This window comes from Salmo salar, chromosome 05, assembly GCF_965601325.2.
Source record: "Salmo salar chromosome 05, fSalSal1, whole genome shotgun sequence".
Classification (NCBI taxonomy): Eukaryota; Metazoa; Chordata; class Actinopteri; order Salmoniformes; family Salmonidae; genus Salmo; species Salmo salar.
In genome coordinates this window covers 57,661,204-57,688,795 of record NC_138295.1, presented here as the reverse complement: position 1 = coordinate 57,688,795, position 27,592 = coordinate 57,661,204, and the positions used below count along the sequence as shown (strand labels likewise).

The 27,592-nt window shown below is 42.2% G+C and overlaps 1 protein-coding gene across 3 annotated transcripts; it reads left to right on the top strand.

Annotated features, from left to right (window-relative positions):
- Positions 1-11,271: 11,271 nt before the first annotated feature.
- lsr (lipolysis stimulated lipoprotein receptor) lies at positions 11,272-27,089 on the top strand. Of its 3 annotated transcripts, NM_001141795.1 has the most exon segments (13): positions 11,272-11,282; positions 12,630-12,677; positions 14,587-14,856; positions 15,076-15,111; positions 17,721-18,050; positions 18,248-18,367; positions 20,389-20,535; positions 21,239-21,442; positions 21,656-21,715; positions 21,994-22,122; positions 22,526-22,865; positions 22,984-23,458; positions 26,150-27,089. In NM_001141795.1, coding segments are annotated over 11 exon segments (2,055 nt in total). In that variant the 5' UTR covers positions 11,272-11,282; positions 12,630-12,677; positions 14,587-14,678; the 3' UTR covers positions 26,186-27,089.
- The last annotated feature ends 503 nt before the right edge of the window (positions 27,090-27,592 follow it).

Below are 27,592 nucleotides of genomic sequence, written 5' to 3'. Positions count from 1 at the left end.
GCATTGATGTATATCTGGCTCTTTAAACCTTGCAAGTATCCGCAGTTCAAGTTTCAAGTTTTTTATGCCACGTGCACAAGTACAGTGAAATGCCTTTCTTGCAAGCGCCAAACCCAACAATGTAGTAATCAATATCAATGTAGCGCAAAAAAATGAAATATGGTAGAACAACACACAATAAATAAAAATAAGAAATAAATACAACTGGAGAAAGTAAGAAGCTATATACAGTTGAAGTCGGAAGTTTACATACACTTAGGTTGGAGTCATTAAAACTCGTTTTTCAACCACTCCACAAATGTATTGTTAACAAGCTATATTTTTGGCAAGTCAGTTAGGACATCTACTTTGTGCATGACAAGTAATTTTTCCAACAATTGTTTACAGACAGATTATTTCACTTATAATTCACTGTATCACAATTCCAGTGGGTCAGAAGTTTACATACACTAAGTTGACTGTGCCTTTAAACAGCTTGGAAAATTCCAGAAAATGATGTCATGGCTTCTGATAGGCTAATTGACATCATTTGAGTCAATTGGAAGTGTACCTGTGGATGTATTTCAAGGCCTACCTTCAAACTCAGTGCCTCTTTGCTTGACATCATGGGAAAATCTAAATAAATCAGCCAAGACCTCAGAAAAACTAATTGTAGACCTCCACAAGTCTGGTTCATCCTTGGGAGCAATTTCCACACGCCTGAAGGTACCACGTTCATCTGTACAAACAATAGCACGCAAGTATAAATACCATGGGACCACACAGCCGTCATACCGCTCAGGAAGAGGATGCATTCTGTCTCCTAGAGATGAACGTACTTTGGTGTGAAAAGTGCAAATCAATCCCAGAACAACAGCAAAGGACCTTGTGAAGATGCTGGAGGAAACAGGTACACAAGTATCTATATCCACAGTAAAACGAGTCCTATATCGACATAACCTGAAAGGCTGCTCAGCAAAGAAGAAGCCACTGCTCCAAAACCGCCATAAAAAAAGCCAGACTACGTTTTGCAACTGCACATGGGGACAAAGATTGTACTTTTTGGGAGAAATGTCCTCTGGTCTGATGAAACAAAAATAGAACTGTTTGGCAATAATGACCCTGGTTATGCTTGGAGGAAAAAGGGGGAGGCTTGCAAGCCGAGGAACACCATCCCAACCGTGAAGCACGGGGGTGTCAGCATCATGTTGTGGGGGTGCTTTGCTGCAGGAGGGACTGGTGCACTTCAAAGTAGATGGCATCATGAGGATGGAAAATTATGTGGATATATTGAAGCAACATCTCAAGACATTAGTCAGGAAGTTAAAGCTTGGTCGCAAATGGGTCTTCCAAATGGACGATGAACCCAAGCATACTTCCAAAGTTGTGGCAAAATGGCTTAAGGACAACAAAGTCAAGGTATTGGAGTGGCCATTACAAAGCCCTGACCTCAATCCTATAGAAAATCTTTTGGGCAGAACTGAAAAAGCATGTGCGAGCAAGGAGGCCTACAAACCTGACTCAGTTACACCAACTCTGTCAGGAGGAATGGGCCAAAATTCACCCAACTTATTGTGGAAAGCTTGTGGAAGGCTACCCTAAACGTTTGACCCAAGATAAACAATTTAAAGGCAATGCTACCAAATACTATTTGAGTGTATGTAAACTTCTGACCCACTGGGAATGTGATGAAATAAATAAATCATTCTCTCTACTATTATTCTGACATTTCACATTCTTAAAATAAAGTGGTGATCCTAACTGACCTAAAACAGGTAATTTTTACTAGGATTAAATGTCAGGAATTGTGAAAAACTGAGTTTAAATGTATTTGGCTAAGGTGTATGTAAACTTCCGACTTCAACTGTACGTGGGTAGTTTCTATACCATACTTACAATGTGCAGGGATACTGGAGTGATAGATATGTATAGGGGTAAGGTGACTAGGCATCAGGATATATACTAAACAGAGTAGCAGCAGCGTAAATTAGAATTGTATGTGAGTGTGTGCATGTTGGTAGAGGCAGTATAAATGTGTGTGCATGTTATGTGTGTGTTGGAGTGTCAGTGTGTGTGAGTGTGTATAGAGACGGTGTAAAAAAATGCAATTCAAGGGTCAACTCTGATAGTCCATCTAGTCATTCTGTTAACTATTTAGCAGTCTTATGGCATGGGGATGGAAACTGTTCAGGAGCCGGTTGGTGTCAGACTTCATGCATCGGTACCCCATTTTAGTCCTTAGTGATTTGGACACCGAGGAACTTGAAGCTCTCGACCCGCTCCACTGCAGCCCCGTCGTTGAGATTGCATCATCTACAGATCTGTTGGGGTGGTATGCAAATTGGAGTGAGTCTAGGATTTCTGCGATGATACAGTTGGTGTGTGCCATAACCAGCCTTTCAAAGCACTTCATGATTAGATGTGAGGCCTACAGGGTGTTGTCATCGTGGCAAGAAGCCGTAGAGTTCTTGGGAACAGGAATGATGGTAGTCATCTTCAAATGTTGGGATTACAGATTGGGACAAAGAGAGGTTGAAAATGACCATGAATATGCCTTCCAGCTGATCTGTGCATTCTCTGAGAAGGATTACTTAATCCTATCCCAGGTATTCCTTAAAGAGGTGGGGTTTCAGGTGTGTCTGGAAGGTGGTGATTGACTCCGCTGTCCTGGCATCGTGAGGGAGCTTGTTCCACCATTGGGGTGCCAGAGCAGCGAACAGTTTTGACTGGGCTGAGCGGGAACTGTGCTTCCGCAGAGGTAGGGAGGCGAGCAGGCCAGAGGTGGATGAACGCAGTGCCCTTCTCTGTTTCTGATTACCATTTCTCAATGGAGCGAGTCACAAGTCATGATCTGATTTGCCAAAGGATTAGTGCTATCCAGCATCCTTGGAACATCCCTACCCTAAACCCTAACCTTAACCATAACCCTTAATCTTTTTAAATTTCAACTTCAATGGGGCAGGGATGTCCCAGGGATCCCAGATAATTATTTGAGCCTAATTCAGATAATGCATGTCATCACTAGATGCCCAGCGCTTGCCCGCTCCATAGCAAGCTGCTCTATCCGCACTGAATGATTGGGGAAATAACTTAATGTTCGAGTTAAATGTAAAAATCCGATTTCAAAGGTTTAAAAAACAGTTATTTGGCTGGTTATAATGGTTCTGTTCAGAAATAAATGATTAGAAAATTATTTTGGTTCCAACCCCTGCATAAGACAGAAGGTTACTGAAAGGGATACTTTCAGATACTGACTCTGGGAAGTAGATAAAGGGCTTCATTGCCAAAATCCCATAGTTTCCCTTTAAAGCAAGATGGGTGGGCATATAATGCGAATGTCTAGAAACCCAAAGGATGCCCGTTAGCATTTTAGCAACTGCTTACTACTTTTTAGCTACTTTGCAACTATTTAGCATGTTAGCTAACCCTTCCCCTAACACTTTAACCTAACTTAACTCCTAGCCTAGCTAATGTTAGCCAAAACAAATTCGAAATTTGGAATATATCATACGAATTGACATCCATAACATGTCATACGAAATGGATGATTTACATCCACAAATGAATACATACCATACGAAATGGATGATTTACATCCACAAATGAATACATACCATACGAAATTGATGATTTACATCCACAAATGAATACATACCATACGAAACGTAACATATCATACTAATTGGAGTGCCCTGGATTTACGTTTAATCAAATTGATTTATAAAAAAGGCCTTTTTACTTCAGCACTTAAGTCACAAAGTGCATATACAGAAACCCAGCCTAAAACCGAAAAAGAGCAAGCAATGCAGATGTAGAAGCACGGTGCTAGGAAAAACTCCCTAGAAAAGGTAGGAAACTAGGAAGAAACCTAGAGAGGAACCAGGCTCTGAAGGATGGCCATTCCTCTTCTGGCTGTGCCGGGTGGAGATTATAAGAGTACATGGCCATTAATGCCAAATCGTTTTTCAAGATGTTCATAGATGACCAGCTGGGTCAAATAATAGTAGAGGGTGGAACAAGACAGCACCTCAGGAGTAAATGTCAGTTGGAACTGTCCAAATTTCATAGTCGAGCATTCAGAGGTCAAGGTTGAGAGAGAGAGACACTCGAAACACCTGTTTCGGGACAAGGTTGCATGTTCAGTGAACAGGTCAGGGTTCCATAGTAGCAAGCAGAACAACTGGATCAGCAGCATGACCAGGTGGACTGGGGATGGGAATAGCCATGAGTCGTCAGATCCTTTGAGGCATGGTCCTAGGGCTCAGGTCCTCCGGGAGGAGGGGGGGGGGGGTACACCAGATAGTCCAGGTTGGATAGTAGTGGGGTTTCTAGGAGTGCTAGCCCTCTCTACCGCTTCTGTAAATGGATCACGCTGCGCCTAACGTGTTCTTTGACATGCAAATTAATTAGCTTGAAGCTGTATCAGTGATTTTAGGCTAAACAGAGCATGCTGCCAGTTGTATTGCACTCCTCTATTTGACTTAAATCAGGCTAAACCCGGTCATAGGTTGCTGCATTTGTCTTCCCCATCTTGGTTTCCTGGATTCACAGTGATTAACCTGAAACCGATGATAGCCTAGCTGTTGCTTCTGTCCACTTTTGTTGTAGCTTATTCAGTGCACCGTAGATATGCATCTACTGCAGGGCCCAAAGATGTTGCACACACCCAAACCCCAAGAGGGGGTCCGTCAGCTGGAGAAGCGAAGTGTTCTTAAATGCAACAATTAAATGTTCATTGTTATAGCCATGTCCCAGTTTGTCCATAGCCATTTAAATTACAGTGGCGGGCAGAACTGTACTGCAGACTGTGTGGCTTAAAGTGGGCTGGGTTCTATATGAATTTATGATCATGTGTGGGCCTTTTGGACCGTGTGTATTCAGCTCTCGTTTGCAGAGTTCTATTAGACGCTATCACTATCTAGTGGGTCTTTTGACCGTGTATTGAGCTAAACCCCTGTTCGCATTGAAGTTGCATGCTTCCAGAGTGTTCGATAGTCATTTTCCCCGTGTAACTGCGTGTTTCACCTTTGTGCGCATGCCACATTCTACAGCGTGTTCTCTTTCACATATTATTAGGGCGCTCATCTTGAGTGCACGCTGTCCTACGAATTGGTATTTTCTAATAAACATCATTGTTTGTTATAACTGTGTTGAGTGTCCAAGCCTCCGGACACCTGACCGTACTGATTTAAACAAAAGGTGGTTGTAGCACTAAGCTACTCTGCTCAATCCAGTACTTGTCCCACCTCTCGGGTGGTCCGCAAAATTGATTATAATACATAGAGAAAGTGTGCCAGGAGTTGAGCCATGGTAGGAAAGGCCATGGTATGGAAAGGCCATGGATTCAAATGCGACATGATCAGCTGAATTGTTTTAGGGGACAAAAATGTTACATGATTCAGTTAGTGACCATCTGATGCTGCTGCTCTATAATACATACACTGCATACGCTTTTTCCACATTTTGTTGTGTTACAGGCTGAATTGTAAAATTATTCAATTTAGATGTTTTTGTCACTGGCCTATACACAATAACCCATCATGTCAAAGTGGAATTATCTTTTTGATTTTTCTTTCTTCAATTTGATTTTTTTAAAAAAGAAAAGCTGAATTGTCTTGGGTCAATTAGTAATCAACCCCTTTGTTATGGCAAGCCAAAATAAGTTCAGGAGTAAAAATGTGCTTAACAAGTCACATAATAAGTTGCATGGACTCACTCTGTGCGTAATAACAGTGTTTTACATTATTTTTGAATGACTACCTCATCTCTGTACCCCACACAAACAATTAACTTTATGGTCCCTCATTCGAGCAGTGAATTTCAAACACAGATTCAACCACAAAGACCAGGGAGGGTTTCCAAAGCGTCGCAAAGAAGGGTACCTATGGGTAAAAATAAAAAAAGCAGACACTGAATATCCCTTTAAACATGAAATTATTAATTACACTTTGAATGGTGTATCAATACACCCAGTTACTACAAAGATACAGGAGTCCTTCCTAACTTGCTGGAGAGGAAGGAAACCGCTCAGGGATTTCACAATGAGGAGAATGGTGACTTTAAAACAGTAACAGAGTTTAATTGCTGTGATAGGAAAAAACTGAGGATGGATCAACAACATTGTATTAACTCCACATTACTAACCTAATTGACAGAGTGAAAGCAGATAGCCTGTACAATACAAATATTCCAAAACATGCATCCTGTTTGCAACAAGGCACTAAAGTAATACTGCAAAAACAAATTGCAAAGCATTTCACTTTTTGTCCTGAATTCATGTTATGTTTGGGGCAAATCGAAACTCTCAATAAGTTCAAGCATATTGGTGGCTGTGTCATGTTATGGGTATGCTTGCAATCGTTAAGGACTGGGGATGTTTTCAGGATAAAAAAGAAACAGAATAGAGCTAAGCACAGGTAAAATCCTAGACAGACACTGGAAGATTAATTCACCTTTCAGCAGGCCAGGCACAACTCCAACACCATCATTAAGTTTGCCGATGACACAACAGTGGTAGGCCTGATCACCGACAACGATGGCACAGCATATAGGGAGGAGGTCAGAGACCTGGCTCTTCCTCTCTAGGTTTCTTCCTAGGTTCTGGCCTTTCTAGGGAGTTTTTCCTAGCCACCATGCTTCCACACCTGAATTGCTTGCTGTTTGGGGTTTTAGGCTGGGTTCCTGTACAGCACTTTGAGATATCAGCTGATGTAAGAAGGGCTTTATAAATAAATTAGATTTTAATTTGGTACCAGGATAACAACCTCAACGTGATTAAGACAAAGGAGATGATTGTGAACTACAGGAAAAGGAGGACCGAGCACGCCCGCATTCTCATCGACAGGGCTGTAGTGGAGCAAGTTGAGAGCTTCAAGTTCCTTGGTGTCCACATCACCAACAAACTATCACGGTCCAAACACACCAAGACAGTCGTGAAAAGGGCTCAATAAAGCCTATTCCCCCCCAGGAGACTAAAAAGATTTGGCATGGGTCTTCAGCTCCTAAAAAAGTTCTACAGCTGCACCATCGAGAGCATTCTGACTGGTTGCATCACTGCCTGGTATGGTATGGAAACTGCTCGGCCTCCAACCTCAAGGCACTACAGAGGGTAGTGCGTACGGCCCAGTACATCACTGGGGCCAAGCTTCTTGCCATCCAGGACCTCTATACCAGGTTGTGTCAGAGGAAGGCCCACAAATGGTCAAAGACTCCAACCACCCTAGTCATAAACTGTTCTCTCTGCTATCGCACGGAAAGCGGTACCGGAGTGTCAAGTCTAGGTCCAGAAGGCTTCTGAACAGCTTCTACACCCAAGCCATAAGACTCCTGAACAGCTAATCAAATGGCTTCCCAGACTATTTGCATTGCTCCCCCTCTTTTACGCTGCTGCTACTCTCTGTTTATTATCTGTGCATAGTCACTTTAACTCCATCTATATGTACATATTACCTCGACTAGCCTATGACCCCGCAGATTGACTCGAGTTACAGTTTTGACTTAAATCTGCTTGAAAATCAATGGCAAGACCTGAAAATGGTTGTCTAGCAATGATCAACAACCAATTCGACAGAGCTCGAAGAATTTTGAAAATAATAATGGGAAAATGTTGCACAATCCAGGTGTGGAAAGCTCTTAGAGACTTACCCAGAAAGAATCACAGCTGTAATTGCTGCCAAAGGTCATTCGAATATGTATTGTCTCAGGGGGTTGAATGCTTAACTAATCAAGATATATTTCTGTTTGATTTTTGCAAATGTTTGATTTTTGCAAAAACATTTTTTGCTAATGTTACAATTTTTCTTCCATGTTGACATTCGATTATTTTCGGTAGATCATTGACAAAAATAGATAGAATTAAATCCATTTGAATCCCTCTTTGTAACACATCAAAATGTGGAAAAAGGCAATTTGTGTGAATTCTTTCTGAAGGCACTGTATAAACATAGACCTAATAGCTAATCAGTAAATTATGATTTTGTAGTTCCATTGCTATTTAACGTTATTCACTTTATGCAATGTATTCATAAATACAAGTTTGCAAGATCGTTTGGCAAGTGGTTGGTTCTTGACTTCATTTTTGATCTCATGAACATAGGCAATAGCTTTTCTATAGGTTATATAAACCTGAATATGCCTATGCTCGTAGAAGAAAAACTGTGCTACCAAGAACAATAAACCAAGGGTCGTTCAGCTTGTCCATGTAGAAGAACCCTTTATGGTTCCAGGTAGAACCTTTTCACCTAACAAAGTTCAGAAGCCTTTATTCCTTGCCCCTGTAGAAAAGCCCTTTAGAACTGCTTTTCTATATGAAATACAGCTTTATTTTTAGGCTAATATGAATAGGCCTATTAGGCCCATGTACACTTGAAACACCAGGAGGAGATGTTTGTCAAATTTCAATCAAGTTCAATAACTCTTTATATAAGGATCAAACAATCTCCCCCCTGCCAGAATCCTCCCCCACCTTCTTCCATTTTCCTTAATTTTGTGGCTAGAGTCAAATACTTTCTGTGACACACATCAGAGTCAAATACTTTCTACAGAACACATTTCACGTCAGGATAGGCAACCGAAATGAATAAAGGTATGTTCTGGTATGTTATATTAAACATATAGGAGGGAGTAAAATGTTGGCAAGCAATTAACATTTCACAACACTATAGCTGAATTATTATCCATACACTTTCAAAAATACTAGTCAAATAAGACATGGGAGAGATGACGAATTTTGGCAAAGAGATTTATTTATAGACTAATACAAAATCATTAACGGATTTAGGTACGGGCGACATGGGTAGCCCCCCAGGGCGGCATCTGGCCGGAGGCTGCACGGGGCGCCCCCTTGTGCGTGCGCGGAAGGGGGGTTTGCCCAGGGCGCCATACAAGCTAGAACTAGTATGTGGATACACTTGAAACAAATAGCCAAACCGAAAACTGCACACAAAAATGCTTTCTGCTACTAAGATCAGTGAAATGTAGGCTAAACTGACAACGGAGTGAAGAGCAAAAATCTCAACTTGCAAGGGGGGGTTCTGGCAGGGGGGAGATTTTCGGCACAACACCTATATTGTCCAGTCCTGCATGTCTATTTTCTTGAAAGTAGGTTAAAGCATACTGTAGGCTGTACCTGACACGTACTGGGCTCACTCAAACTTCGCAACAATGCTTATTATTATCACAAAGCTGAGTAAGTCTACATCCAAATATGTCATCTAACTTAACTTTTAAGATTTTAATGTTCATTATCGTGCTCGGAATAGCCTATACGGCCTGCTATTTCTGAACTTTGCAAGCAGAAGCCCGAGAATTTTTCTCCGATAATACCGGCAGAGGAAAGGTGAAAACTATCCCCATAAAGTTATCATAGTCTTTGATAATGCCATCTAGAGTAGACTATTCTAGCCTACAAAATGTAATCGAAGTTTAGACATTTTCACAGGGGAGGTCTCGGGTCTCCATCGAATAGCCCAAAAATTGATAATTTTTTGGGGGCTTCGCATGATAAACCGAGGTCATAAAATAATACGTTTAGGGTGTCTTTCATTTTTTTTTAAATGTCTATGAACTTGGGTCAGAATTGCAATGAATAATATCATGCTAATTAGGGTGTATCAATAATGGTATAGACTGGGGCTCCCAGAAAGCCTGAAAAAAAATCAACAGCCTGCTAGATTAATCAATTACGGAATCCAATATTGGGGAGATATCATTCCATGCCGAAACCATTTGGTAGCTAAGCGAAATCTTGAATAAATTATGAATAGTTTGACAAAGCATAGCCTAAACGGAACATAAAAAATAAAACATTTTAGCCCGTGCGGAATAGCCTGTATTTCGTGGGGTATGCCTATATTAATTTTAGACTTAAATTTTGCCCGGTGAATCATCGATATCATTTATGATTCTATCAAATTTTATAAGATTAATGATTAATTCAGCTTAATCGTTATCCTATTAGTGTGTTTAATTGGTTAAATATAAGCTATTATAGTAGAACTTTTGTATTTATATTATCCTGTGCTATTTCTCTTGACCTGTTTAAAAAAAATAAAAAATCCGTTAAGGCGCACAAGTCCAATAACGCGTGACATAGCTATTTTACAATCCCAATATTTAGTAGCCTATATAAAAAAAGCCTTGTCCTCAGACATCAAAAGGTTCATAACGCAACTCATACCCTACAAAAACGTAGCGTTTTATTTTGCTTGGCGTTATTTGGCAGTAGATTATTAATGTGGTAGCATTTAACGGCTGATGAATTTAACTAGGCCTACGTCATATTCTCCAGGCCCCTATTTACGTTTTCCCAATGTCAAGATAATGATTCAGAATTACTGTTTTTTATTTACCTCACAGGTGGATCATTGCAGCATGCTCAGGAAAGTGGGTAGGTAAGTCTACAACTAACTAATCTTGTGTGTGTGTGTGTGTGTGTGTGTGTGTGTGCGCGCACGTTTTCTGAGATCATGGATTGGCATTGACCATGGCAGGTTAACCCGGAAGTTCCATTTATAAAATGTCTTTGTATAGGTGTGCTGGCTTCTTAGCAGATATGCAGCACAACATCTGGACTGATCATTACCCTGAGAAAACACCAATTGACAAGTTGAGAGCGACAGCTTTGTAAGGCCTAACCCTGGCAAAACAGAGAATAAAAGAACTCAGCTACAGGACACCAGGAGTGCCTGTTACTTGTGCTAATCTACCTGTGCAAGTGTCTGAAAGCCCTGAGGACCATCGAGTTCTCTGGTCATAATAATAAGAATGGTCAAGTGGATGATTTCTCCACTCATGGGACTGACCAGAGATCACCCACCCAGTTGGTGTCTCTACAGTGGTGAAGAAAATGTATGAGTCTCAGGGGATCACCAATCCGAAATGGGGGTGTTAGCAGCACCCCCCCCTTGATACCTCTCCGATGGCACCTCACATTAGCAAACCCATGTTCGCCTTTGAACCAGAGACCAACCCTGGAAAAGATGCTGAGGTAGTCCATCCCGACCATCATACAATGCGGCTCTGGATCTAGCTCTGGTACCAAAGAAACCCAGCCATAATGGATGGTGCAACAGGGTACAAGAGAGATGCAAAATGGACCATTGCTACCTACAGAAGAGATGAAGAGTCTCCGAATCTTAAATCTAACATGGCTCAAGGTCAGGAGGAACCCAAATGCCTCCCACTTCCTGTCACCCAGGGACTTCCTGTCACCCAGGGTGTGCGTGAACAAGCTCCTCGTCAACGAAATAAAACAACATTTTACAGAAGAAGAGGGGCTGGGATGGAGCATGTGAAATATACTGGTATTTATTTTTCTTTTAACTTGCATTGTTATGTGTTTGCTGTAGCAGTATGCAGTGGTGTAAAGTACTTAAGTAAAAATATGTGAAAGTACTACTAAAGTCATTTTTTATGGTATCTGTTCTTTACTATTTATATTTGACAACTTTACTACATTTCTAAAGAAAAAAAATCTACATTTCACTACATACATTTTCCCGGACACCCAAAAGTACTCGTTACATTTTGAATGCTTAGCAGGACAGGAAAATGGTGCAATTCACGCACTTATCAACCAAACATCCCTGGTCATCCCTATTGCCTCTGATCTGACACTCACTAAACACAAATGCTTCAATTGTAAATTACGTCTGAGTGTTGGAGTGTGCTCCAGGCTATCTGTAAATAAATAAAAAAACAAGAAAATTGCTTAATATAAGGAATTTTAAATCATTTGTACTTTTACTTTTGATACTTAAGTATAGCAATTACATTTACTTTTGATACTTAAGTATGTTTAAAACCAAATACTTTTACTCTAGCAGTATTTTACTGGTTGACTTTCACTTGAGTAATTTTCGTTTAAGGTATTTTTACTTTTACTCAAGTATGACAATTGGGTACTTTTTCCACCATTGGCGGTGCGTGGGTAAAATCACTGGGGAAGCCAAGCCATGTATTGTGATAATTGTGTTGTTTGCTCTATAACCTGTTAGTTCATATGCCTTGCGACAGTGATATATAGACCCAAGGCCGAGACAATAAGAAGACAGTGGCAGAATAAATTCAACCACACCTTTGTTTCGTCACAAAACCAGAGAGCAACCTCTGTCTGGTGAAGTCCACAATGCATATTGCATGTAACACACAGTTACATGACCTACAGCCTGGTCAAGCAAGTTAATGTTTCCGAAATTTTCTGACCCACTAAACAACTATTGATTTAGAACCACGAAGAGTTACTGCAAATTGCAAAGAAAACAGGAGCTGCCTCCACTCTTCCAGCACTATTTCAACCTCATCAAATCACCTATGCTTAGTCTATTACAGTGACAACTAAAAGATACCAAAAACAATTTAGTCCAATCAACGTAGGCTAAATATAATGTGGCTGTCCATGGTTCTGATTTCTGTGTGTGTCCGAAGGTGCACGTTCGTGCAAATAGAAAAATACATGTTGACTCACCCTACCTGTAGAGAAACACCAATGCCATCCTCCTCTCTTTCATGTTGAAACAGTTTCACTCTGTCATACAGTACACTGTGTTTGCAGTACTTCTGGAATCAATAACTTTGAACAAAATAGATGCTTTTGGTGCTTGTTAAAACAATTAAAACAAAAAAATAACCACAATTTCCTGTGTTTCCAGTGTTTCTCCAGTTCTTAATCATCAGTGCACTAATTCAAGACTCTGCTGGTGAGCTCTTTTGTCTGTTTGCTCTTTAAATGTTTTGAGAATCTTTTTGCAATGAAAAGCTCGATACGTTCTGATGTGTGTTTAAATTGATAGAGCAGCCAGTCATGTAAAGAGCTCTACTTGACTGACACACATGCAGGAAGTAGAACACTCTCAGGAACACTCCTGTAAGCGAGGCTGTGAGATCAGTTTAAATCAGTAGAGGGATTTTACCTCTCCCACGCTTTCACGGTCTCTTTCCTTCTCTCTCTCTCTCTCCCACTCTGTGTGAGATGTGTATTGCTTTAAACAACTAAGCAACCACAGATGTTTAGTTGTGCGGCATTTAACTATTCTTTTTGGATCCACCAATAAAAATGTCATGGAGATTTTAAAGTTAAATCCATCTAAACTCAGCAAAAAAAAGAAACGTCCTCTCACTGTCAACTGCGTATATTGTCAGCAAACTTAACATGTGTAAATATTTGTATGAACATAACAAGATTCAACAACAGACATAAACTGAACAAGTTCCACAGACATGTGACTAATAGAAATGGAATAACGTGTCCCTGAACAAAGGAGGGGGGGTGGGGGTCAAAATCAAAAGTAACAGTCAGTATCTGGTGTGGCCACCAATTGCATTAAGTTCTGCAGTGCATCTCCTCCTCATGGACTGCACCAGATATGCCAGTTCTTGATGTGAGATGTTACCCCACTCTTCCACCATGGCACCTGCAAATTCCCGGACATTTCTGGGGGGAATGGCCCTAGCCCTCTCCCTCCGAGCCAACAGGTCCCAGACGCGCTCAATGGGATTGAGATCCGGGCTCTTCGCTGGCCATGGCAGAACACTGACATTCCTGTCTTGCAGAAAATAAAGCACAGAATGAGCAGTATGGCTGGTGGCATTGTCATGCTGGAGGGTCATGTCAGGATGAGCCTGCAGGAAGGGTACCACATGAGGGAGGAGGATGTCTTCCCTGTAACGCACAGCGTTGAGATTGCCTGCAATGACAACAAGCTCAGTCCGATGATGCTGTGACTCACCGCCCCAGACCATGACGGACCCTCCACCTCCAAATCGATCCCACTCCAGAGTACAGGCCTCGGTGTAACGCTCATTCCTTCGACGATAAACGCGAATCCGACCATCACCCCTGGTGAGACAAAACCGCGACTCGTCAGGGAAGATAACTTTTTGCCAGTCCTGTCTGGTCCAGCGACAGTGGGTTTGTGCCCATAGGCGACGTTGTTACTGGTGATGTCTGGTGAGGACCTGCCTTACAACAGGCCTACAAGCCCTCAGTCCTGCCCCTCTCAGCCTATTGCGAACAGTCTGAGCACTGATGGAGGGATTGTGCGTTCTTGGTGTAACTCGGTCAGTTGTTGTTGCCATCCTGTACCTGTCCCGCAGGTGTGATGTTCGGATGTACCGATCCTCTGCAGGTGTTGTTACACGTGGTCTGCCACTGTGAGGATGATCAGCTGTCCGTCCTGTCTCCCTGTAGCGCTGTCTTAGGCGTCTCACAGTACGGACATCTGCAGTCCTCATGCCTCCTTGCAGAATGCCTAAGGCACGTTCACGCAGATGAGCAGGGACCAGAGTCAGTAGAAAGGCCTCTTTAGTGTCCTAAGTTTTCATAACTGTGACCTTAATTGCCTACCGTCTGTAAGCTGTTAGTGTCTTAACAGCCATTCCACAGGTGCATGTTCATTAATTGTTTATGGTTTAATGAAGATCTGTGAAGTTATTTGGATTTTTATGAATTATCTTTGAAAGACAGGGTCCTGAAAAAGGGACGGTTCTTTTTTTGCTCAGTTTATATGATCAACCTGCTCAGGAAAATGTAATATTCCAAATGTGTGAATTTTAATGTTCCTACTTTCTGCCTTTGTGTTCATCCATGCCTCCTTTTTGTGTTCTCAGGAAGCTGTTCAGCCTGCAATGACGACAGATGTGCAAAAGTGCAGACAATATATGGATCGAATGACACCCTATTGTATCAGAGAAGTAACCCCATGGAAAACCTCACAAGTTGTTCCACCACCTCTGCACCACCTCCTCAGAGTCAGAGATGCGTTGTGTGTCTTGCTGATACCAGAGCTATGGTCCTCTTTTGCTCAGACAGTGAGGAAGCAGCTGGGCCACTCGACTGGGAGGTTGATGGCGTCCGATTGAAAAACATCTCTATGGTTGGTAAGTATAACATATGGCTGAAATAAGACTTAATAGTGAATTAAAGCAATGTGAAAAAACAGATTTTTATATAACATTCAACCATCAGGATGGGAAATCTATCTTCAAAGTTGTATATTGTCTTTTGTTTTTAAAATGTGATTTGTTATTCTATAAATAAGTAATTAAAATACCCTTCCCTCAATTGATGTTTATAATCATGAACTGTTTTAATGACAGACTGCCCAGCCATGAAGACTGCTCCTCGTGCAACAGGTAAACATCTGTTAAAACACTGCTGTAACCATCTGTATGAAGTGGATTTAGGAATCCCAATCAAAACAATGTGAAAAGTGTAGGATACCATCACTAAAGATACTCAGAGTGAAAACTATGTAAAACAAACTTTCAAGGAAAATGCAATACTTGGAAGTCCACAAATTAAACTCAAATAGAAACCAACTGAAATAGAAATAAACTGGGTGGTCGAGCCCTGGATGCTGATTGGCTGACAGCCATGATATATCAGACCATATACCATGGGTACGACAAAATATGTATTTTTACAGTTTATAATAGCAATAAGTTGGTATATGGCTAATATACCACGGCTAAGGGCTGTGTCCAGGCACTCCGCATTGCATCATATCGGTATATTGGCCACCCTCCTCGGGCTTTATTGCTTAATAATTGAAACCCACAATTGAAAGGCCGCTTTTACTGGCATTTCACGCATAGGGTAAATTGCTTATCAACAAACCATCCTCACATCGAATCCCCAAGCTGGCAAGGTAAACATCTGTCGTTCTGACCCTGAGCAAGGCAGTTAACCCACTGTTCCCGGGCGCCGAAGACGTGGATGTCGATTATGGCAGCCCCCGCACCTCTGATTCAGAGGGGTTGGGTTAAATGCGGAAGACACATTTCAGTTGAACGCATTCAGTTTTACACTGACTAGGTATCCCCCTTCCCCTTAAAACAGTGTTTTACTAGGCCAGAAGCTTGAGATCGCCACATTTCTAATGCTTAGTATAGAGGGGGAATAAAAACAAGTTTCGAACTGGGCAATACCAACTATCACTCTCGGTAGTTTGAAGTGGAACGGGTGTATCCCAGGTCACGTTCAAAGGTACATTATCAATGCAGAGGGCGATAAACTGTAATTGGAAAAAAATACTATTAATGTTTTTTTTCTCAACACAATTCACTTTCAAATCTTAGGGGTGGCCAATGGAAACTAGTTTACAAGGCCACCCCTTGGATTCACATCGAACGTCCCCCTATTGTGCCAGAGGCTTGGCAATCTCACCTGTCAGGACCGCCTCCTACTCGCATACCTACACCGTGAGACAAAATGTCGGAAGTACGCCTATCTAGTTAAGAAAAAAATACAATACATGGTTGCGGTTTTGCAAGGTTTCTAATGGCTTTTATGCAGGTCTTGAATTCATTACTATACATCGTTTTTCAATTGAGGCTTTCAAATTGAAACTAAAATATACTCACTTCGGATCGAAAAATGTTCCTGACTATCGTCGTGACCGTCCTTATGGCAACAGGTAGGGAGAAGAAATGTAATGTTTTTCAAGGCAGGGTCATGGCCCAATTTAATCAATAAGTTAGTTACTGATGTGCGTATTTATTAATACTCCTTATTTTGAACAGTTTATATTATCTAATGTTGACTTATTTTGAAGTCGAATTCGTAGGGAAAAGTAGCCTTGTGCTCGATTGTTTTTGTTATCGTAAGAGGTAACCTGGATCTCTGGAGTTCGTTGTTTTATCAGGTGTTGGCCACCAAATGGTTAAATCTGTATTCATTTGAACGTTTATAAATGCTATTCATCTGTTGGCTTCATGACGTGCCCGAAATACTATGTTTATGTATTTTTTACAGTTTTGTGTAGGCTTTGTAGAATCACCACCTATAAGAAATATTGAGTGCTTTTCCTAAAGAATGAAAATAGCCCTATGTATTATTCAGATAATAATGAGTGATTTTGTGATTTATTAGTTAAATCACAGATTTCCAGTTCTCCAGTATATTTACATGCCAGAATATAATACATTAAGGATTACTAGAGACTTTCATTTTTAAGCCGGAATCATAGTCAAAGCCTTTAAAAAAAGGCTTTACTTTCAGATCATTGCTATTTTTTGTCTCCTGACATTTTTTTTTTGTACACACACGGCCTGGAATAAGATGAAGGGGTGTAATTTTGATAATATCACATGAATGATACTAGTCAGACTACCTCCCTACTCCAAATATAATATGTAACTGTAGCTCAACGGATTAGTCTATCTAGTAGGAATTCCACAGGGATGCTACCTTTTTGACAATTGAAGAACGGTGAAGCAATCTTAGCAAGTTGAAGTATCTGATATGTTCATGCCAAATGCCTATGTCTGCCTTATACAGTTGATACAATTTTACCCCCTATGAAATGAATAATTCAGTCAAAGCTGAACTATGACATCATCTTAGTGAGTCTTGACCATGGGGTCATCATCTAGGGCTAGGCTATTACTCAAATGTGGAGTTTTATTGATGGAACATGCCCAGCTGAAGGCCTTGGTGACTCATTGCATCCACTCTCTATGATACCGGTCTTTAGTTATGAAAGACCTTTGTGACTGTCACTTACAGACTGGTCAACTTCCCGCCACACCCAGAGTAGCTTAAATCTCACTCAAACAGAGCTGCTGAATTACCAACTAAATTATAAAATGTAACAATTAATGTACTCACAAGAAAAGTTAGCTGCCTTCAGTTAACAACAAACATTTTCTTGCGCACTGTTATGGGTGGTGAAGATATCTATCTCTACCTGCATGCATTCAGACAATCTATCCTCTTTAAAGACCCCCTATTCTCTCTCCAGGCTCCACCATGGCCATCTCTGTCCAGTGTCCCGTCAAGAGGTATGTGGTCATCCTGTTCCAGCCGGTCACACTCACCTGTAACTTCCAGACGTCTTCCACGCAGCCGCCCGTCATCACCTGGAAGTACAAGTCCTACTGCAGGGACCCCATCCAGGCAGCCCTGAACCCCAGCAGTGCTGACAACATCCTGTCCCAGAACAACCCTAACTACAACGCCAACATCGAGTGTGCCGACAGCGTGCGGACGGTGCGCATCGTGGCCTCCAAGCAGGGCAGTGCTGTTACTCTGGGCCAGGAGTACCAGGGGCGCAAAGTCAGCATCTTGAACAGTGAGTTTGGCTTTTAGTGATTTCAAATGTGATGTGTGTGTGTGTGGGGGGGGGGGGGGCAAGCGCACCGGTGTGTATGTATGTGTGCCTGTCTCTCTCTGTCTCCGTGTTACTTCCATTACAAGACTCGTATACCACAAGGAGTCTTGTCTGTTGCCAGTGTCCCCTCCTCAAACACACCCTACTTGTCTCTTTAGACGCAGACCTGAACCTTGCCCAGACGGCGTGGGGAGACAGCGGCGTGTACGTGTGCTCTGTGGTGTCTTCTCAGGATCTGACAGGGAACAGCGAGGACTACACTGAGCTCATAGTGCTGGGTGAGTGGCTCCTATCCTCATAGACCCTTTTTAGAGCTCCCCTGACCTGCGGTCATCTATCCACTCTTCCACCACCACCCCTCCATCTCTCTACCAAGTCCTATACCACTGCTCCTCACAGAACTGCTGTCCTTTTGAGGAACAATCACTCATTTCCTCTGTGCTAGTTTCCCCTTAGTTCGCTTGGGTTTATTTGTTGAGTTAGCTGGACACCGTGTGGAGCAATGCAACATCTGATAGCAGTAGCAATCAAATGTAAAAGATCTTGAAAAGCCAAATCCAATTTTCAGGCAGTTCCACAGTTTCCAAATTTGCTATTTGATTCCTGGTTGTGCTTAATGAGACTGCTCAGTGACGTTTCTTCGGAAGGATCCATGACTTCTATTTTGAAGTGATTCGTGAATCATGAACCACTTAGCAGGGACTTCCAAGAAGGACAAGTTGTTTTGAGGGAGACTCAAGAGGGCAAATGTGTAGTCATTTATTGGAAAGATAGTTGGGGCTTTTTAAAATAATTGTGGCTTTCTTTCTTTCACAGAGAGAAAGTCAAATACCACTGATCTCCTGCCTGAGATTGACTTACTGGTTATGGAAGGTACTTTCCAATTTGCCCCTTATAATCAGTAGAGCCTAACTCTAGCCTAAGAGCCCTGTTTTTTTAAAGATAATATGTAAACTATGCCACTGTTTTATGTTCAGTTTCCGGTGAATAACATTTGGCCTGAACCCACAGCTTTGAATGGGACAACATATGGTCAGTGTGGTTAGAAAATGTAGTCTGAGAAGCAGCCTCCCTTGAAAAAGGCTGACAAAAACTAAGGTTTTGCTGGTTTGATTTATCAAGCCTGGTTTACTTTAACAAGCTTGTCGATGTTTTTATCAAGGTAGTTCGTGCAATGATTTTGGCTGTACTGAATCAAGCCTCTGTTTGTCAATTTTGAAACATTACAACACCTTCAAGGTCTGCTTTTTAGTATGAGGAGCCACATTGCTTAACATCTCAAAGTAATGCTCAACAGACAGCTAAAAAAACCCCACCTCTTTATAATTATCTTGTTTTGACTTGTCCTTGCATGGGAAGTCCCCTCACAACAACTTAAAAAACTGATTGTTAACCCTTGAAATGTAAAATTAGTTGGTTGCATTGATTAAAAAGTTATATTCAACTCTAACTTGCTTTTTCTCTCCTTCATGGTCGAGACCGCAAAAAAAAAACCTCTCAGCAGAACATAACTATAGCCCTAAAGGCTGTGACATTGCTGCAAAATATGAGGCCACTCAGCACATAGCTCTGGTCTGTTTTGTGTCGGCTCAAACCGCAAATGAACTCTTGTTCAGTCAGACTGCAGCCTATGACATTTATAGGCGATGTGTGGTTGAAGTGATTATGTCCTCTTTCACTATATTGGCAAATATTGTTTTTCTTTCCCGTGCAGCTAGCTCCCTCATCTCACTGTGTTATCTGGTTTCTCTGATGTCTGAAATGAACCTCTCGTGTAGATGCTCCAATGTTTACTGCTTGTCATTGTGACTTTTCACACAATACATACTGTAGCCTTTGCATACTAGACTGACCATTGGACTAGCCAAGCTACAGGTTCTAATACAAATGTTCATTTTTCTATACTAGGGCTCTGTTCTCCAGTGTTCTTGATAGACTTGTAAATTGTCATTTTCTGGTCCACATTTTTGAAGAAATTAGCTTTGTCAAGTTGGCTATTTGAACAGTAGAAGTCCTCCACTTCTCTGGTTTAAGCAGAGCCAAGGGAAACCTAGAACTGCATGAACAAGTGCTATGTAAATACAGAAACGTTAATATTCAACCACACTGATAGTCACCCAGAGGATGCAGAGATGTTTCATTTTGACTGAATGGCACACACATTAGCTTGCCCATACATACATACATACATACATACATACATACATACATACATACATACATACATACATACATACATACATAATTATAATATCTCGCTCTCTGTCTCGCTCTCTCTCTACTCTTTCTCTGTCTACAGACTGGTTGTTGGTGGTACTGGTAGTGTTTGGCTTCCTGCTGCTGTTGCTCCTCATAGCGATCTGCTGGTGCCAGTGCTGCCCCCACACCTGCTGCTGCTACATCAGCTGCCCCTGCTGCCCTGAGAAATGCTGCTGCCCCCGGGCACGTAAGTACCACTCTCCACCGCTCTGTAGAAAACCCCCGCCACCACCAGCCCTACATGTTCCTCTTCCACTGGGCACAGAGCATCCTGCTTCCATTGCCACCTTCACATTAGTATGCCCTTTCCATTCAACCAAACTCATTTTTCTCATTCAGTTTCACTTGGCCAGTTTGTGACCCTGGCACTGTTTACCTTTCATTTGCCATTCTCATGTACATGTTATTTATACAGTATGTGCTGCTGCTATTGTCTTCTTGGGGCTCCCAAGTGACGCAGCGGTCTGAGCCACTGCATCTCAGTGCTAGAGGCGTCACTACAGACCCTGGTTTGATTCCAGGCTGTATCACAACCGGCTGTGATTGGGAGTCCCGTAGGGCGGCGCACAATTAGGTTTAGGGTTTGGCCCTGGTAGGCGGTCATTGTAAATAAGAATTTGTTCTTAGCTGACTTGCCTAGTTAAATAAAGGTTAAATAAAAATAACTAAAATACAGTTCCTAGAAAGACATAAGGTTTTGCCCACAACACACTAGTTGTATTGAATTTCATCATGACTTACAATTAAACACATTTTAACAGACCAATAAAGTAAACCCTGGCAAATTAAGTGAGCCCTCCAGAATATGCATTTACAGTATGCGACCTAACTACGACCTAACTACAACATTAATGTGTCGTAACACTGTGAATTGACTCCTCTCAATTCAGTGTACGAAGCAGGCAAGGCGGTGAAGTCGGGCATCCCCAGCCACTACCCCCCCACGCTCTACGCTCCCAGCGTGTACGCCCAGCCACCCTACGGAGGGGGCATGCAACAGCCCGGCATACCCATGCTGCCCCTACCCCAGGGGATGGGCGGCCCCCCACTGCACCCCAACGGCTACGGACGGGAGTACGACAGAGCCAGCTCAGGTGACTTACAGCTCCTCTCCAGTTTTAACATGACAACTAGCTAGATAAAAGCAAGGACTTGATGTGTGACTTTCGTTTCTCAGTTTTGTTTGGACTGATGCTCGTCTTGCTCTCAGATCTCACTACTGCACGTTTTCGCAGCAATATTGTTTTCAACGCTGGTGTGAGGAACCTTTTTGTTGACAAATCTCTGTTTTTGTTTTCTGTTTGTAGTTGGACAAGGCTCCCAGGTGCCTTTGCTGCATGACCAGGACAGTGGCGCAGGAGACCAAAGTGAGTAGATAAAATGCTTACTACAAAATCCTCAGTCTGTTTGATTATTTGTGATAATACATAAGTCTAACCAGAGCTATAGCTCAGCCCCCGAATCATCTCGGGGGGCTGAGAAATGTCAGCATATTTCATCTTGTCACTAGGGTTGGGCTCAGTACCATTTCCATTCAGTCAATTCACAAAGTAAACTGGAATTTTAGTTTACTTCCTGAATTGAAATGGAATTGAGACCAACCCTGCTTGTCACAATGTCTCATGATTTAGTCCCTCCTCCTCAGCTCGGAGTGGCTACCGTATCCAGGTGGACCCAGATGGGAACGCAACGCGGGCCATCTACTACATGGAGAGACAGCTAGCCAACCTGGACCCCACACGGTCTGGTGATACCGCTGGGAAGTACAACCGCTGTGAGTCTTACATGTACACATAAACACACCCATGCCAACTGTACTGTACTGCAGAGTTCGGGGCCTGTAATCACAAAGAGCCTCAGAGTAGGAGTGCTGTTCTAGGATCAGTTGAAACTTTTAGATCATAGGAGACGCTTTTTGAATATGGTCCCTAGGCTCGTCTCTTAATCAATGTTGTGTTTTGTGGTTGTTGTTCAATTGAAAGGGTCAAGTTTTCGTTCATTTCACATGGAGCCTTCAACTGGCTTCATCAACTTTAATGTGTTGTAATGTCCTTTGATAGGGCTTTTTAACTCTGACTCGTGCTTGATCTCTGTCTGTCTTTCTTGGGCGTTTCCCCACCCTCTTCCTTTTTCCTTCTTCTCCCCCCCATCTTTCGCTCTCTCTCGCTCTCTCTCAGTGGATGGGGGGATGAGCGAGGTGAGCTCCCTACACGATGACCCCCGGGGCCGTGGCGGTGGCCGCTCCCAGGCCCCGCCCCTTGCCACTGTGTACGACCAGGACGAGGCCATGAGCACCATCAGCAGCGTGTCCACGCACGGCCGGCGGGGGCGTGACGACTACCCACGGCGAGGAGGTGGGCCCTCCCCCCACATGGGGGCCCAGGGACGCGCCCGTTCCATGGACAATCTGGATGACATCGCCCGCCGAGACCGCTACCCCAGAGACCCCCGGGATCCCCGCGATGACTACCCTCCCCACCACCGTGACAGAGGAGAAGGAGCCAGAGACAGGAGAGGGTGAGGCTCTTTATTTGGTTCCTCTCTCACTCTTTCTCCTTCTAGTGCATGAGCCTTACTTCTCAGAGGTCAAATCTGGGGAAGATAATGATTCAACCCACTTTTTTTCTCCTCTCAGCTCGGATGATGACTTTAGCAGCCGCGGAGGCTACGACCGCGGCCGTGACTTTGACGACCGCAGACGGCGCGAGCCCTCTCCTGACGACCGTCGCCGCGGAGGCAGCCCGGTCAGCAGTCTCCAGGGGAGACACAGCCGTAGCCGTGACGACCTAATGGCCGTCGAACGTGATCGGGAGCGTGGTGGCGGCCCTGGTGGTAGGCGGGACGCCTACGATGATAGCTTTCTGCGGGAAGCCATGGAGAAGAAGCGTCTAGGCGAGCAGCAGAGGGCGAGGAGCCGTGAGCGCCTGGACAGCGACAGCGAGCGCTCGGACCGAGGCAGGGCCCCCCGCGGACCCCCTCCACTCCCCATGTCCCCACCCTCCGCCTACCCCGACCGTCGCTACGATGACAACTATCCAGCCCCTCCCCCACCTCCATACATTAGCGATGACGAGAGCTTGACGTCATGCAAGAAGAGCAACCTGCGCAAGGTCAGTCATTCATCACAGAGTTTTGCATATGGGTACTGAGCATTCAGGGTGCCACTCAAGGCCACAGCGTTATTTACTGCATTGCCAAAATGCCTCATTGATTGTTTCATTCATAGAACTACTTTCATCAACATAGTTAAAGGGATACTTTGGGATTTTGGCAATGAAGCCCTTTATCTACTTCCCCAGATTCAGATGAACTAGTGGATGCCCTTTTTTATGTCTCTGCGTGCAGCTTGATGGGAAAGCTAGCATGCTGTAGCATTTGTCATTGCGCTAAAGCTAGTTAGCATTTGCTCGCGAAAATACCACAAACTTCGTTCATACAGGATGTCGTGACATAAAAATGTTATCCACGAGTTTTACCTAAACATCAGACTGTTACCATGTTTATTCCATGGATAATCAGTCAAAGAAGTCACTGTAAAAAGACGCAATAGTCTCTACAAGCCAGAATGTTGACAAAAATGGTCCGTGCTATTGGTCCTTTTGCCGGAAGGTAGTGGAGATCAAATGTCCACAGTAAAGTATTGTTTACCCAACTTTTTGCGGCGCCGGTAGGTTTATGTTGTATGTATTTTCCATTTCCTGATGCAGTTCACGTGATGCACAATATGTAAAGAATATCCGAATGTAACCGAATGTTGTCGACTGAAGTACATTCCCTCACAATCATTTGGAAGTGCTTGTGAAATCTGCTAGCTGATTGCGTGCGATAACGTTCGTTCTGTGCTTCGGTTAACCTCTATGGGCTAGCGTCCCCCCCGTGGTGCACTCCATCAACAGCAGGTGCATTTCAAGAGCGGCAAATTTGAAACCAAATAAATGTCAAAATTCAAATTTTTCAAACATACAACTATCTTACACCCTTTGAAAGATAAACATCTCCTTAATCTAACCACGTTGTCCGATTTCAAAAAGGTTTTACGGCGAAAGCATAAAGTTAGATTATGTTAGGAGAGTACATTGACAATAGCTGTGTGTAATGTTTTGTCAATTCAAAGACAGGGTCACCAAAACCATAAAACCAGCTAAAATGATGCACTAACCTTTTACAATCTCCATCAGATGACACTCCTAGGACAATATGTTAGACAATGCATGCATTTTTAGTTCTATCAAGTTCATATTTATATCCAAAAACAGCGTTTTACTATGGCATTGATGTTGAGGAAATCGTTTCCCTCCAATAACCGGCAGTCAAGTCAGCACCACAAATTAAATAATTAAAATTAGAAAACATTGGTAAAATATTATATTGTCATTTAAAGAATTATAGATTTACATCTCTTGAACGCAATCAACTTGCCAGATTTAAAAATAACCTTACTGGGAAATCACACTTTGCAATAATCTGAGCACTGCGCCCAGAAAAATACGCGTTGCGATACAGACTAGCCGCCATGTTGGGGAGATCTAAAATCGAAAATACTATGTAAATAATCCATTACCTTTGATTCTCTTCATCAGATGTCACTTCCAGGTATCACAGGTCCATAACGAATGTAGTTTTGTTCAAAAAAGCTCATCATTTATATCCAAAAAGATCTGTGTTGTTAGCACATGATCTAAGCCAGCCGGACTTCTCGTCATGAACGAGGGGAAAAAATATATTTTCGTTCGTTCAAACATGTCAAACGTTGTATAGCATAAATCATTAGGGCCTTTTTTAACCAGAACATGAATAATATTCAAGGTGGACGAATACATTCTCTTTTAAAACGTTTTGGAACGAGGGTACCCAACATGACCTCGCGCGCCAGAGTCTAATCGGCCATCACCGTTCCATGGCTCTTGTTCGGTCAGATCTCATAGTAGAAGATTCAAAACACTTTGTAAAGGCTGGTGACATCTAGTGGAAGCAATAGGAAGTGCCAAAACATTAATCAGCCCCTGTGTGTTTCAATGGCATAGGCTTAAAGGTAATTCAACACATCAGGTATCCACTTCCTGTCAGAAAATGTCTCAGGGTTTTGCCTGCCAAATGAGTTCTGTTATACTCACAGACACCATTCAAACAGTTTTAGAAACTTTAGGGTGTTTTCTATCCATATATAATAAGTATATGCATATTCTAGTTACTGGGTAGGATTAGTAACCAGATTAAATCGGGTACGTTTTTTTATCCAGCCGTGAAAATACTGCCCCCTAGCCCCAACAGGTTAAGCTCGGCCATTGTTGACATATTGTGCAAGTAGCGTGTGAATTGCACCATTATTGAAACTACAAACCGATATACAGACCAGCATACTGAAAGTCTGGTTAATAACAATACTCTGGATATTTTGTGTCAGATTAAGGTAAAGTATGTTCAAATGAAGTTTATTCAGCATTCTGACTTGGGATGGGACTGTTCACAAAAGGGAGCCTATATGTTAGAGACGAGAGAAGAGTCTTCCACTCTCGGATTCGTAGAGGCTACAACGAGTTCCTCTGACTCTGGGGAGGTAGATAAAGGGCTTAATTGCTAAAATCCCCAAGTATCCCTTTTCATGCTAGTTACAAAAGTTGTATAATCATGTTTAGCGTAACAAAAAAAAACATATCCAGATCTTAGTTTTGCCAGAATTGTGGTGGTATGTTTTAGCAGGTTTTTAGCTTGTTGTCTCTAGACTGGTTGTAATGCATTATAGTACAGTACCAGGCCAACTCATCATTCTGTTTGTTTCAACTCTTTTTCTTTTCTGACAGAATGGAGCCGTGAGTCGGGAGAGTCTGGTGGTGTGAGACGTTCAGTATCCACCAGCGTCCCGTAACACATTTACCAGTTGTCTATGTAAATAGTACTAATGTTGCAAACTTGCTACCGTGATTTTATATTCAATGCCTAAACTCAAAATTTGAAGCTGGATATTTATGTACAAATGACCTTATTGGGGTAATTTAGTAATTGCGTGCTTCATATTTACTGAAGACATTGTCAGCCTTATGTCCTCTCAATTCTTTTTAATGTACAGAATAGCTCTAACTGAAGTGCTAAGTGTAATGTGTGGTTGAACATACCGAGGCTTCATTTAAGTAGCCTACGCTGGAATGGCAGTAGCCAAAGTAAACCGAAAAGGGCTTTCATTCACTCTTTTTAACCATTCATTTTCACCTTAGTCATCTTACAGTCAATGTGAGTATGAATGTGAGTAACCCGGAGCTTTAAGATTCTAAAGCAAGTATTAATTTTAACTTTATTGAAAATTAGATCATGTTGTACATTTGAAATGGAATAGATTTTATTAGGGCGGGAGATAGCCTAGCGGGTAAGAGCGTTCTTCACTTAGTCGCCGTGCCGACTAAGTGAAAAATCTGCCGATGTACCCTTCAGCAAGGCACTTAACCTTAATTGCTCTGTATAAGAGCGTCTACTAAATGACTAAAATCGAATAATAGCCATGTTATTTTTACATTGCGTTTATCATCGTATTTAGAGTTTTGGATTAGTTTTAACTGTCTGTCCAGCATGTATTTGTCATGAATGTCAGCCATAGGCAGATTATATATATATATTTTACATTTTACATTGGTATGAAAAACGAACTTACTGCATTGTTGTACAGTCTACTTGTCATACCCACTGTCCGTGCTGTGTTTACTGTGATTTACAACAGGCGTCATTTTACAATAAATCTTTTTCAAAATGCTCAGTGTTTTTTTTTTCTATAACATACAGTCTATGGGGCGAACTTCTACTTAAGTCAAATATTCACTTAGTTTCCAATTGACATCAATGCATGACAAAGTGAAAATTAAATAACAGGCAATCTGACGTGCTGTTCTAGGAGGTACCACCGGATGTCACTGTCTTCTTTCTGCGGCTTGAAGAAGAGCTGTTCGCTGAGGGAGTATCATGCAGGGAATACAGTATGACATACAGAAAGCACACTAGTATTTCAGTATTTGTTTTTGTCTTTATGGGTAGCTACTATTTGACCACATGAACATCATAACCATACGTTGTCTTTCCTATTTCCATAGATTGAAATCTTAAGGCCATTCCCATTGCATGTCCAATTTCCATGTTCAATGTCTGCCAATATGTATACATGATGGATGTGGTGTAACACTGTGTCTGACTGAAGGGTGCCCTCTGTTTATACCTGATTGAAATATGTTCAGGATTTGAATTGTTGCCACATTTTGTTA